The 13,776-nt window shown below is 41.3% G+C and overlaps 1 protein-coding gene across 17 annotated transcripts in view; it reads left to right on the top strand.

The window, feature by feature from the left end:
• Positions 1 to 13,776, top strand: part of Pde4d (phosphodiesterase 4D) — a 1,451,136-nt gene that overhangs the window by 1,288,372 nt on the left and 148,988 nt on the right. Inside the window, exon 9 of one of the 17 annotated variants that reach the window (XM_076552305.1) lies at positions 249 to 9,617. The exons of the other annotated variants lie outside the window; for them this stretch is intronic. Within the exon in view, the coding sequence (XP_076408420.1) occupies positions 249 to 268 (20 nt within the window). The 3' untranslated portion in view covers positions 269 to 9,617. Of the gene's footprint in view, positions 1 to 248; positions 9,618 to 13,776 lie in introns of those variants that run through there. 17 annotated transcript variants of the gene reach the window in all.

Raw genomic sequence — 13,776 nt, 5'->3', positions numbered from 1 at the left:
CCAAGTCTGTTACTGTCTCCCTATCTAATCCTGTTCAGTAATTCAGTGTTTTTTTTTTTTCCTTTATAAAATGGAGGTATCAGAAGAAATAACGTCTAAGGATACGACCAGCTCTTTCACGATATCTCATTGTTTTTAAAACTGCATGCTTCTGATTTACTGGTTTTACTTTCTTTAATTATATCCTGCTGAGAAACGAATAAAAGGGTGTGTCGCGTCAAATGTGAATTCCACTCTTCCTAATGCAGATACCAGAGGGCATCCTTGACATTTTCAGCTTCCAACAAGGAGTTAAAAGAAGATTCTGGCTCCCGTGGTTTGGCATCCTCTCCAGCTGGCAGAAGTCTTTATGTGGACTTGATGGTTGCCCACAGCAACAAAATATTAGGGACAGAAACATGTTCAGGGACTCAACTGCACAAGTGACTCAGAGTTGAGCAGCCCAACTGGAGCCCACACTTAGCTAGAGCAGGTATCTGCCTCTGCCTGTCTGCACTGCCACTTCCCTTCAGCATGGTCTACTGCTGTCCTTGCTAAAATCCTGAAGCCATGCCTGAGCCCTGTGGAGAAGAGTTCAGTTATTAGAAGACACTACTCTTCCTTGTGCATGTCTCACTCTTGAAGGATCATTAGGCCAGGAAAACATAAACAAGATGAGAAGACTGACTGGAACTTTGAAGAACATCTACCAAGAACATTATGAAAACTCAATAAAAATTCAGCGTAAGAGCTGCCATTCAACACCAATTATCTCTTTTGGAGTTAGCAGAAGCAGCCCACAAAAATCAATACCCGTTTCTTTCTCTCTGTTGAAGCCAGACATTTCTAACTATGGTCTGAATTAAAATGTGGATTTTTTTTTAAGTTTTTCTGTTCCCAAACTTCTTAAATCCTGAGGTCATCCCCTCTTAGTTCCATCAGTCTGGCTCCATGATACCAATTACTAAAGCTTGTTAAAGGAGTCACTAGCATCCGGGTGTTGTGGCTTTTGCTCTTATTTGGTGTTGCCCAGAGCAAGAATTGTAGGGAAGAAGTATTAGCCAAGTCTTGTTATGTGAAGTCTTTCCTCTTTGGCCGTTTAACTAGGTTCCATGTTAATTATGAGTTTGGTTGGTGGCGTTTTTTATCCCCACTGCACAGACTTCTCACTTGCTGTAAACAGTACCATTATGATAACAATGGCTGTTATATTATATGCTCTTTTTCATGAATACTTACTGTGTGTCATTAGGAGGAGTTAACTGGTCTTGTTGGCATGCTGAAGTTGTGATTTGAAATGAATATCCTGTTTGAGTGATTGGAAACCGAGTCCTAAACTCAAGTGATTCACCATGGTGACTCTTAGCTGGCCAACCACAGCAGCTGTTTGGAAACATGGGTTTGAGATCACTTGCTTGCAAATGTCTTTTTCCATATGACCTGGGGTGGAATTGAACCCATATATGTTACTGGATGTGTGAAACACATGTGACCCTGACAGATGATTTGGCCGACCTTGAAAACTACAGCTGTTTAGTCACTGTTGAAAACAAAGTTACACAAGTGATTTACTAAGCTTAGGGTTAAACCATTTAATGCTGAACTATAGAACTTCATAACCCTTTGGGGGAAACTGTATCATTATACATACAGCAGGAATGTAGCATTTCAGGGGTGGATGCTGTCATTAGTTTTAATACATCTTTTGCAAAAGCTGAAATAAGACTCTGATGTTACAGGGTGAGTTTTTTTTTTTTTAATTACATGTTGCTTTGTTTTTCTTTGTTATTAAAAAAATTAATGAAGAAATCCAAGCTTGACTTTTGTTTCTTTTTCACTAAAATCAAAAGCAGCCTGTACCCTCCTACAAAGATCAAAGTCTTTGTGCATACTATTGAATATGTTCCCTGCTTAGACATTATGTCATAGAAGCCTAAAGTTATCTTCCAAGAAGGCTCTATAAGTGGTCCATTCTTTTGCTGTCCTATTTTAGCTACAATTTGGTTGAGTTAGAGTAAAAGACATCTGAAATTTTCAATATTTATATCAAAACATCAACTTGTTAGGCTGTGGGTACAATTCAATGAAAGAATGCTTGGGTGAGGTTTGGGATTTGATTCCTAGCACCACCCCAGGGGTTGGGGTGAAGCAAAAGCAAAAATCACAGTCAGTTGTATAGCTTATTTACACACAGTAAAGTAAGTTAAGGAATTTAAATTCTGGTATGATGACTTATCCTATAATCCCAGAGAAGCCGAGGCAGAGTGGGCATGAATTCAAAGTTGATCTGGGCTAGAGAGTGAGTTCTAAGTCATCGTGGCCTATAGACTGAGACTACATCTCAAAGAATGAGAAAAAAGTTTCTTTCGTTAATGCTGTTTTAATCAAGACAGAGGTTTATTTCTCTTTCGTGTGGAAAGGACCCTGAGTGAAAAGTCTAACACTGATATGGGGCTCTAAAACTACTAAGGACTCAGATTCTTCCCTGGATTTCCTCGTACCTAGATTATGGGTCCTGTCCTTGTGTTCCAAGATGACTGCGTCAGCCAGTACCATCTAAGAGGTCAGTAGTAAGGTGGGGGAGGGGAGAGAGAACAACCTTTCCTTCTAGAAGACACTCCCCACAAGTGCCGCATAATGTTACAATTTCCTTGACGGCATCTAGTAGTAAGTAAAGGCATCTTGGTAGTAAATAACTTTTGCCCTGGCAATCCCCTAATTCAAGGCTTTCTGTTTCCTTTCAGCCGAGGAGCCTTTCTCAGACCTCTCCTTACCTTCTGGTTTCTCTCAAATTCCTTGTCATCCTCATCTGTCTTGGAAAACCCCAGGTCTCTTTGAGGCCCACAGTCCGCCCTTCCCATCATGTTATATGATCTCCTGGAGCCAAAGAAAACAAAAGACTTTTCACAGGATTAGAAGACTGGGACAGGGTCTTCCCTCTGCCCCCTTCATCCCCGCCCCTTCCTGTTTGTTCTAAATCTTCCTCCTTGGAAGCCTTCTCAGCCCAGGGTTTACCCATCACTTTTCATCAATGGCTTCCGCTGTGGCCATGGGAAGGTTAGCATCAAGCCGTGAGCTTCCTCATCACGCGCATACTTTCACCGACATCCATGGTGGTCTCATCGTGTCCATCTGGTCCCTTCTCCTTGCTGTCCCTAGTCACCCCTCCATCTGTGTCCTTGCCTGTCTCTCCTGCCATTTTTTCCAGGCCCTTGCTCCATCCATCCACCTTCCTTGCATCTCCAAGCTCCCTTTTTACTCTGCCTCTTTTTGTATCCCTATGCCTCAGTCTGAAACGCAACACAAAATGAAACGGGAGCGAACTCCACTCAGGCTCCTTGCTAACCCTCCCTCCAGGTCTCCATCCTTCCCTCCCCAGACCAGCAGCTGCCCCCCGCCCCCATCTTGCTCTTCTGTTAACTGTGGGCATTTTGCACACACATCTCCACTCCATTTGCCCAGGCTGCAGTTACAGTGAGCCTCCATTTGTCCTCTCCCGGACACAGTTTCCAGGCCACCTTCTCCAGCTCTCATTTCTCAATAGACACTTATTTATTCAACAGGCTTTCAAGGGAGCTACTCTATCCCAGGTCTCACAGATATTCAAGGATGTCTGAACACACCTTTCCATCCTTCAGGGTCTGCCTTCCTTGACTCTCTTGAAATGAAAACCTCTAGGTATTTGTGATGTTTCCATCCCCTTCAGTAATTAATTGTATTTCATACTACTGTGAAAGCGATTTCCCCAATTCACACTACTATGAAGGCAGTTTCCCTAATTCTCTCTTTATTCTAGTGAGTTTCAGAGTTATTCATGCAAAAGCCCAGAGTCATATCCCAAATAATCATATGATCCAAACTGACCAAATGTCGTTCTTTGCTAAAGTGTTTTTTTCCTGCCTCGTCTAATGCAGTAGTTTTATGCCAGATTAAAACACAGAAGCCATATATACCTCCATCAAATTGATATTGCTAAATTTTTTTTATTTTCTAAACATTTCTCAGACCTGTGGTTTTTCTTTGTAACATCTGAGAGCATCCCTAACTCCTACACCCTAATCCTTCTCCCCAGAATCTCAGCAATAATACCTGGGGTATTATTTTTCAAACAGGTGTAGCTAACATTTTATCTTTCAGAAAGATACAAAACTGAATAGAAAATCATAGTGTACACAGCCACATCTAAGACATCAAGGATAAATGTTCTATAAAATCCTCACTACATGTGTGTTTAAGTACACATATACATGTTGCCATGAAAATATATGTCTTCTGACAGATCCCAAAGCTAGAAAAACAAATCCTTCAATGTCTGGTCTCTAGTTATCTCTTCTTCATGCTGTTTTCTGTGCTACAACTAAATCCTTCTCATTGAAAACTTACTCTGGCCGGCAGTGGTGGAGCACACCTTTAATCCCAGTACTCAGGAAGCAGAGGCTACTGGATCTCTGTGAGTTCCAGGCCAGCCTGGTCTACAGAGCTAGTTCCAGGACAGCTAGGGCTATTATACAGCCTAGCTTGTGTCTCAAAAAAAAAAAAAAGCAACAACAACAAAAAAGTTACTCTAAAAATACAATTCTCCTGCTTAAAGAAAACAAAACTCATAGACTGACTTGATGAAGGGGCGTGTGTTTCCACACTTGAATCTGCCAAGAGTGGTTCTCTATCAGCCACAGAGAAAAATCTAACCTCCTTGGTATAACATATTTAAGGCCTGTCTCCAGTCATTATTTCCTCCCTGGTTCCTTTCTCATTCATCGGTACCAGACTTCTCAACCCGCTCATCACACCTCACAATTCTCCTTTCACTCATTTCTTCATGCCCCCTTATCTAGAACTCACTTTCCTTTATAATTGCCCAGTTTACTGCATTGCACCTTGGGGTTGGGGCGGGGCACCTAAAATGCAAACCCTGCCCCACGAACCAGACTAAGCCTGCCTAGTCTCTGGACTTGCGTGGCTTGATAACCCTGAACCTAACTCCAGCATCACAGCGATAAGAGTTCCCTACAGCTTGTTACAGGGCTGTATTCCCAAAAAGCCCCATACTACATCAATTCTTCCATTGTGTCTTTGTCAGTATAGGGTGTGGAATCAGCCTCATGCCTGACCTCAGGGTGCTTAGCAGACCGGAAGTAAAGATGATCTGCTGGGTCTCAGGTTACTCTTCACAGGAGTCCTTGGAATGGCTCAGTATTGAGTAAAAACAAACATCTATAAGCCAGCATAGCAAATGTTCTCCTACAACCGCCAGGAAACTGGGATGGAAGTGCACGCCTTGGCCCCTTTGATAGATAAAAGTGAGCTGAGAGAAGCAGATGATGGATAGTCCTGTCCATATGGTTAGCCCACAGAAACAGAATGAGGAAAATATGAGAATCAATGCCCTTGCTAACATAGGCTTCGCCGGCTAACATTTTAAATAACTCACATGGTCCTGCAAAAGGACTGTAGCCTTACAGTGGCCAGCAAAAGCTGGCCTTTCCCCCAACAACTCCAGGCCAGTGGATGAGAACACTATTTATTCAGCTTTGTGGAAACACTAGGGGAGCAAGCATGTCTGTGATCTGACAAGTGTGCAGTTCTGTGCCAGGTGCACACGGTGTTGCAGTGATGAGTGTCAAGTCAACTAGACATTCTTTTTTTTTTTTTTGTACCATCTATTTTCCAGTTCTGATTTGGGCTGTGGCTGCCTCTCTCTGTCCTCTTCCCCATGAGAGAATAAAACCCCAATGACTTTCTCACACCTTCTTCTTTAGCTTCTCTCCCTCTACTTTTTTAATCCTTTGTTCAAGAGGGGAAGATGGTCCCAATATTGCCTTCCTTTCATGTGGTGGGCTGGTTCTGTTGCGTTGTTTCATGGTCTTGGACCGAGAGCCGCCTCAGTAGTCAACACCGAACCCTGGACTGGGAGACTAATGAGAAATGCAGAATTCTTTCAAGTAAAAGGAAGTGGTTTGTGTTGTGGGGAGAAACTTGGAAAGAAACACCACCAAGAACACTAAGGGCTCTGTTTTCCTCACTGCCTACAGCTGGGTTAACACATTTCAAAATATCCAGTCAATTGAGTTAATTCCATCAAATAGCTAGTCAATGCAGTAAAAAGGACGGGAAATAAACAAATGGTTTTAGGAATGACTGGTCTAACTTTCTGTAGCCTTGATCTTACTCATTTCTAGGGAGTAAGTTCAACTCTAAGGAAATGTAAATGTGTTTTGTGCAAAGTACTACTAAGTTAATAAAAATGAATTTTAAATGTATATTCAAGATAGGTACATATATATGTATATTCTCAAATGTCATTATGATAGGTCAAAATAATACAGTAGGCATGAGCCTGCATGATAGTAAAGGAAAAAGAAAGACTAACATTAATAGAAATTCATTTCTTTTTCATTTTTCACCCTCTCCTTTCACATAGTTCTGACCTTTGTGGCTCTATTCTTATCTGTTAACCCTAGAAATATCACTCTGGCAAGTGGCATGCTAAAACCTGATCCACATAATTCTTATTCTTGGCAAAATTATTAGCTCCATTTTATAAAAGAAAAGAATCTTACGCTTAGAGCAGCTTGGGCCACTTCCTACAGCGGTTATTCTATAAACTTGTGTGTACTAGTTGAGGTTGTCAAGAAGACTAGAACTGACAGACTGAATGTGTATATTAAAAAGAGTTTCATTAGACTGGCCTATAGGCTGTGATCCACATACTCCACCAATGGCTCTCCTGTCCCTTGATTGCAAAAGGCTGAGAACCTGGTAGTTGTTCAGTCTGGATGTCTCTGCAATCCCAATCTGGCACTGGAGTCCTGGAGGATTCCTGGAAAGCTGCTGATCTAATACAGGTGAAAGGATGCCTTAGCAACAAGGTAGATCAGTGGTTCTCAACCTGTGGGTTGAACCTCTTTGGGGCTTGAAAACCCTTTCACAGAGGTCACATATCAGATGTCCTGAATATCATATATTTATATTACAATTCATAACAGTAGAAAAACTACAGTTTTGAAGTAGCAATGGATTAATTTTATGATTGGGGGTCACCACAACATGTATTAAAGTGTCACAGCATTAAGAAGGTTTAGAACCCAGCAAGAATGAGGGCAAGCAGGCAAAAAGCAGTTTCCTTCTTCCATGTCCTTTTACGTGGCTGCCACCAGGTATGGCCTAAATTTAGGATGGGTCTTCCATCTTGAAATAGTTTGATTAAGAAAATCCCTCACAGGAGTGCCCAACCGCTTGGGTTTTAGTCGATCTCAAATGTAGGTCAAGTTTGACAACCAACATTAGTCATCACATTGTGGAGCCAAGATTTAAATTCCAACAGTTACAATTCAGGTTCTGTTACCTGAGAGTAACATGTGACTGTGCCCTTCAAACAACCTCAGCTCTATGGCCTGTTCTTTCTGTATCCTGTTTTTCTAGTCTTTTCCCCCACTCCTTCAGTTCTGCCTTTATACTTTGCATTCTTCTCCCAGCTCTCTTTTCCTTCCTTACTTTTGCTGTGCTATTCCTTCCCAGCTCCCTAAACCCACTGTAATAGTTTAGACAGTAAACCTCCTCCAGAGAACCTATGTTCAAGACCATTGTTCCCTTGGGCTGCTGATACTTCTGGGAAATGGTGAACTTCTAGGAGTTAGGGAGGGACTAGTGGAAGGTCTTCAAGGAATTGGGGACATGTCCTGGAAGGTATCACAGGGCCCTAGCCTCTTGGTTTTCTTTCTCCTTGCTTCAGGATCCTGAGGTGAATGGTTTCACATACCTTCCTACCATAGTTCCCTGCCTGCTCCAAGCCCAAATCATCTTGGTCAATGGATCATTGAGTAACAAACATCATCTCCCTCATCACCTTTTCATTTCTCACTGCAGCTTCTCCCAGGATTGTGTCAATCTTTATCTATCTTTCCTAGAATTGTCTTGTCTCTGTTAGAAATGGTGTCCAGCTGTAATCACCAGAGAAACTACATATAAGTGGGAATAGCCTGGGTCACTCATTCTGCTCCCATATAGAAAACATGACAATTATAAAAATAGATTTTATTCCTGACAGATAGCTCACCAATTAGGTTATTATTGAGCTTCAGGTGGTCTCCAGTGCAAGATATCCCCCCTCTCTCCCCCATTACCACCAATAACAGTAACTATGCTCTAGGTAGCAGATAAAAGCCAAATTCAGATCTGATGTGCAATTCACCTGTAGTAAATGTGCCCTGTGATGTAGTACCTGTGCGTAATCATACATTGATCAAGTGACCATATTTTAAACAGGTCAGTATAGGACAACATAGTGCCATTTCCTTGAATCAAATCTGTTCCATGACTTTTCCTGGAAATATCCCAAGGGCTCCAGCAGCATATTCCAGATTCTCAAGTTATTGACAATAGATAAGCATTCTTTCCTCACGTGATAAATCACAGCACTCCCCCCATCAGCACGAGGAAGCATCCTAACCAGATTGGGCTGATTACCAGAAAGAACTAAAGCAAAATCTGCCACTCTTACATGGACGCAGGTGGGCCAAGCTGTAAAGTCCTGCAAGGTCATCAAAACTCAAGCGATGTAAAACTTCATCTTGTGCTTACAGGGAACACAGTAGTACTCTCAGACGTCCATATCTTCCTTGTCCATATACATGACTTCTTTCCCTTCTCTGGAGACCTACCCCATGCCTATGCCATCTGCTTTCTCATTGGCCTAGTTGGTTCATGGCTTGCTAAGACTTCTCTAGCCCAAATTTTACTTCAAGTCATTTGTATATGATGATGGCGGTAATAATGACAATGATGGTGGTTTTGTAATTCTTGACACCAATTACTTTAGTTGTAATTTCCCATTTATAATTGCAGTCAAAGCCCACAAATGTATGGCTGTGATTAGGTAACTTTCCATTGCTGTGATATATTACAGGTTCATTGACTACTACTTTGGGGTTAGGTATTCACACCTGGTCTACTTACTGATCAGAAAGTATTTTGTAATCAAAAAATTTCCTGAGAGTTCCTCATGTGTTGGGCACTATACAAAGTTCTTGGGATGCAATGATAGCCCCAAGTGAGCATTATCACTGTCCTTAATCCCCATGATTAGAGGTAGGTCAAGGGAAAGATATGAATGAAGTAATAATAGTACTGATTATAATATTATAAACTGAAGTATGTCCTATTAAGAAAAACTTCCAAATGACCAGGAAAAAACTCAATATTCCCATGCTCCAGGAATCTCTTGGAAAAATAAATGGTTATGAAGAGTGTAATAGCGATTCTGAAAAAATTCCAGAAGTATATTGGAATACACACAAACGTACATGTATGCACACATGCACATGTGAGCACATTTCATATAAATGTGTGTGTGCGCACACGTGCGTGTGTGTGTGTGTGTGTGTGTGTGTGTGTGTGTGTGTGTGTGTCTATTGTCTTAGTCTGAAGACTTGGAAGAAAATTTCCCAGATAACAATGAATACATTCTGATGTAAATTTAAATCTCTATTGGGAATCTATTGTTCACTTGCAAAGGCCAGCAATAAGAGAAGATAATATTGCCAAGCTCTTCTGAGTTGCAGTTGCTCTTGGTTCCAAATCTGTTATTAAAAAAAAAAAAAAAAAAAAAAAAAGACCTAGGGTGGAAAAGCCAGTGTTTACTCTCATCTTTCAACTAACCTGTGTAAGCACAGAGAACCAGCCCTAGGAACCAATACGCAGACCGTAAGGACGCTCTTTTCAGACTCTGAATTTTCCTGAACCCCAGTCTAGTGTTGGTTAAATGCTTTATAACCTCTATTTGTCCCTAGCCAAGTTGCTTTTGCCTGAAATTCCTGCTCCAAGGTTCCCTTGTGGTATTTTTAATAGTGTTGTTTGATGCTGCAGCCAGCTTTCCCGTGGTTTGAGAGTTAAATGGGGTACAGTGATGTGGTATGCTGTAACAGCTCTTGGAGGAATGTTACAACAAATTAAAGTCCAAATGAGATAGCACCTGAACGAACCTAGTCCTTAAAAGAATGAAATCCTAACACTACAGAGTCTTAGCAGTTCCCAATGAGCCCTTGATTAAGAATTAACTGCCGGCCGGGCGGTGGTGGCGCACGCCTTTAATCCCAGCACTCGGGAGGCAGAGGCAGGCGGATCTCTGTGAGTTCGAGGCCAGCCTGGGCTACCAAGTGAGTTCCAGGAAAGGCGCAAAGCTACATAGAGAAACCCTGTCTCGAAAAACCAAAAAAAAAAAAAAGAATTAACTGCCTATTGATCAAACTGATGTTTGGATTTGGCTTCTTTACTCAAGTGCAGAGTTCACTGTCTTGCTCATCTGGTTCTTTCCTGCCTGTTTTCCTGCCTTTTTAAGTCTGAGGGTGTAGAGTAGTTTAAGAGAAAATAATACCAAAGTGTGTGTGGGGGGGGGGGGCATGATTAACACCTTGACTTAAAGCATCAACTCAGCTGAACTAATGATTTCCAAGTTCAAGCAACTACTATCAAGTAGGTCCCATGGGCAGCTATTCGTGTCCTGATACTCAGGCCCCAACTGGGTGCAAGTACTTCAGGCCTCTATAGCTAAGCAGCGGTCTGCTTTTCCCTTGAGCGGTAGTTATGCATCTATGGAAATGTGATCAAAACCGCATAGCATGGTTTTAGAGTAATGAAAATACATTGGGGGCATTTAATATAAAACCAGTTCTTCAAAATATTAATGTGTGTGTGGCTGGGTATGATGGTACATGTCTGTAACTCCAGCACTCTGGAGGCTGAGGCAGAAAGACTGAGAGGTCAAGGTTGGCCAGAGCTCTGTAGTGAGATCTTGTCTCAAAAAAGCATGAGTTTGGGAATGTATCTCAGTGTAAGAGTACTTGCTTAGCATGTACAAAGCCCCTGGGACTGGTGCTCCACTTTAAAAATACCTGTATGCTTATATGTATATACCCACTCATACAGGCGTTTGGTTTGCTAAGTGATTTTTTTAACCAATATATCTTTATCTTTAAAGATATACCCTTTATTTATGGAGTTCTTCTTTCAAAGTCCTCACCGATAAAAGGCTTATTCTAGGGGAACAGGATATTTGTACAATATAGTCAATAACCAGTTGCCATAATTACAAATAGCGTGTCTTAGGGGCTTACCATGTCAGGTCATAGGCAGGACTTTCTATCTGCTGAAATCTTGCACTTTCTCCTAGGGTGTGAGGTAAGGATCTATTGTCTAGAATAAGAATAAGGCCACTTAAGCTTAGAGAAGGCAAAAAAGAAATAGAAGGTTTCAGGAGTCTGAGTCAAAATGAAAAAGGCCTCCTCAAGTTCAAAGTGGAGTTCTGTATGTATATTTCTTCTCTGCTTCCCAAAGATTATTTTTCTCCTCTACTTCAAGTAAAACAAGGTCACCAAATCCTATCAAGGCAAAAGTCAGCAATTTGGGGATTTGGGTAAGAGGCTGGTGGAGAATCACGAAATAAAGACTTCAGGCCTGAGGACCAATTCATTCCTCTACGGAAAGGCAGGGAATCACTCAGCTAGAAATGAGGCAAATGGCCACTGGGTTTGGGAAAGAAATCTCATAGTAATCAGTGCCATGCTGGTCACCCAACAGTGTGTGGGAGATTAAGCTACCCAAATGCTAGAGCTTTATCTCAAAAACAGCAACAAGAACATAATCAAGTCTCATAATTCTCTAGACTTTATTAGAAAAAAAAAAGTTTTAGCAAATGAGCTTGTATTTAAAACACAGATGTTGGGGTTGGGGAGATGGCTAGGCAGGTAAAATTCTTGTCATCAAACCTCAATCCCAGGACCCACATGGTGGAAGGAGAGAACCAACTTCTGAAAGTTGTCTTCTGACCTTCTCTGTCTCTCTGTCTCTCTGTTTCTCTGTCTCTCTCTTTCTGTCTCTCTCTCTGTCTCTGTCTCTCTCTCTCTCTGTCTCTGTCTCTCTCTCTCTCACACACACACACACAACACCACTAAATAAATGTAAACAAGACAGCAAGGCACATAATTACCAAAGCTCTCCTTCAGACACTGTACATGTATGTACATCCAATTAAGAGTTGGGGAGTCTAAGCAGGCCCTGAAGAAACGCTAAGCACCATTTTCAGAGAAGAGATAAAGAGCAGAAGTTTAAAGGGTGTCATCCTTATCTTGTGGGTCAAATTCAAAGTGAGCTTGTCTGTCACTCACAGCACATTTCCAGGTGGGCCAATGTAGTCACTCCATTGCCAACTCAATGTATGGAGTTCAAGGGGCTCTGACCCGCAGTGTTGTGTTCTGAACCAGATCCATTTTAGACATCAAATTTGTTTGAAATTTTTGCTTAATTTTTTGGTCTGGTCTCCACTGACTCAAGGACATACATACTCAATATACATACATACATATATATGATTTTGTGTGTATCATATGCGTATTGTGTAGACATGGGTATATGCGGAGCTCTCCCTGTAAATGCATATGTAGAGGCCAGAATCCAGCTTCTGACATCTTCCTCTAGCACTGCTCGCCTGACTTTTTGAGACAGTGTCTCACTGGGACTAGAGCACACTGTTTCAGCTGGCCTGGCAAGCCAGCAAACCCCAGAATCTGTGTAGGTCTGCCCCCAGTACTGGGGCTGCAGAAGCACACCGCCCTATCAGGCTTTTACATATATGTGAGGATTCGAACTCAGGCCCTCATATTTGTGCTACACAAGCAGCAAACATTTTGCCCACTGAGAATCTTCCCAACCCCTCTTACAAGTATTTCTTCACAACTTTTCATTTTTCCCCACATTTCAAATGTTTTTGTCTTCTACCCTAAACTATGTTGGGGGGGGGAGAAAAAGAGGGGAGGATGTGGGGCTTTTTATTTTAAGAAGAATATACTGAAAATTTGCAAATACCTGCTTTTAACATTTGCATGGGACTCTTAACCTTTTTATCCCTTCAAGTTATATAGGTCACAAATCTGAAAGAGGTCTGAGGAGAGCATTATATCTAGGTTGAATACACTCTTTTCAGTATTTCTGTTGATTTTATTAAGGTAAATTTTAACTCTGGAAATAAAGCACTGGTCAATGTGTTCTCTGCAGTTTCTCTGTGGGGAGCCTCGCCCAGTTATATTATCAGTCTCTGTCAGCCAGTGCTCTGCACAGAATCTGAATGGGGAGACTCTTCAAATCCAGTTTGAAAATGAAAGTATGGAAGCCTTTGGAACGATTTGCACCAGACTAAGCGATTTGGTTTGGAGGACAGTGCATCAGCCTGCTTGCTGTTCTCAAGGAAGCAACTAACTTGTTTACTGACATCAAGAAATGTCTCTCCTCAGCACCTCTAGAAGTGCCACACCCCATCTGACCAGGCCTATAGTGATGACCACCCCTGCCTACAGCTTTTCTTGAATTGAAAAATTTTAAACAGATACTAGATTTTCAAGTTTCCAAATTTAAAACATGTCCCAGAGACAATCAATTGATAGTAACTTCTTGAGCATTGCATAAACATATTTAATGCAAGTGGGGGCAAATATGTTCTGCCACCATATTTAAAATAGGGAGGTGTTTAATCTAAATATGACTAAGGTCATATTTTGTGATATATTTATTGAGGGAAACAAAGAAGTTTCTTCCAGTTGTGTTCATTTATTCCAGTTTAACAAAAATAAGAACTGGAGTCATTAACTTGGTAAATTTGTTTTTAAATCCATATATTGTATTTCTGTTAACTATTTGCAAAAATATTTATATACATTTGAAATGCCACATGATTTTCTGGACACAGAATTATGCCCATGAAATAATCAGCTTTCAACTGGAACGTGATAATATGAAATACAGAATCTC

This window comes from Peromyscus maniculatus, chromosome 15 (assembly GCF_049852395.1).
Source record: "Peromyscus maniculatus bairdii isolate BWxNUB_F1_BW_parent chromosome 15, HU_Pman_BW_mat_3.1, whole genome shotgun sequence".
Taxonomy (NCBI): Eukaryota; Metazoa; Chordata; class Mammalia; order Rodentia; family Cricetidae; genus Peromyscus; species Peromyscus maniculatus.
This window is presented reverse-complemented; position numbering and strand designations above follow the sequence as displayed.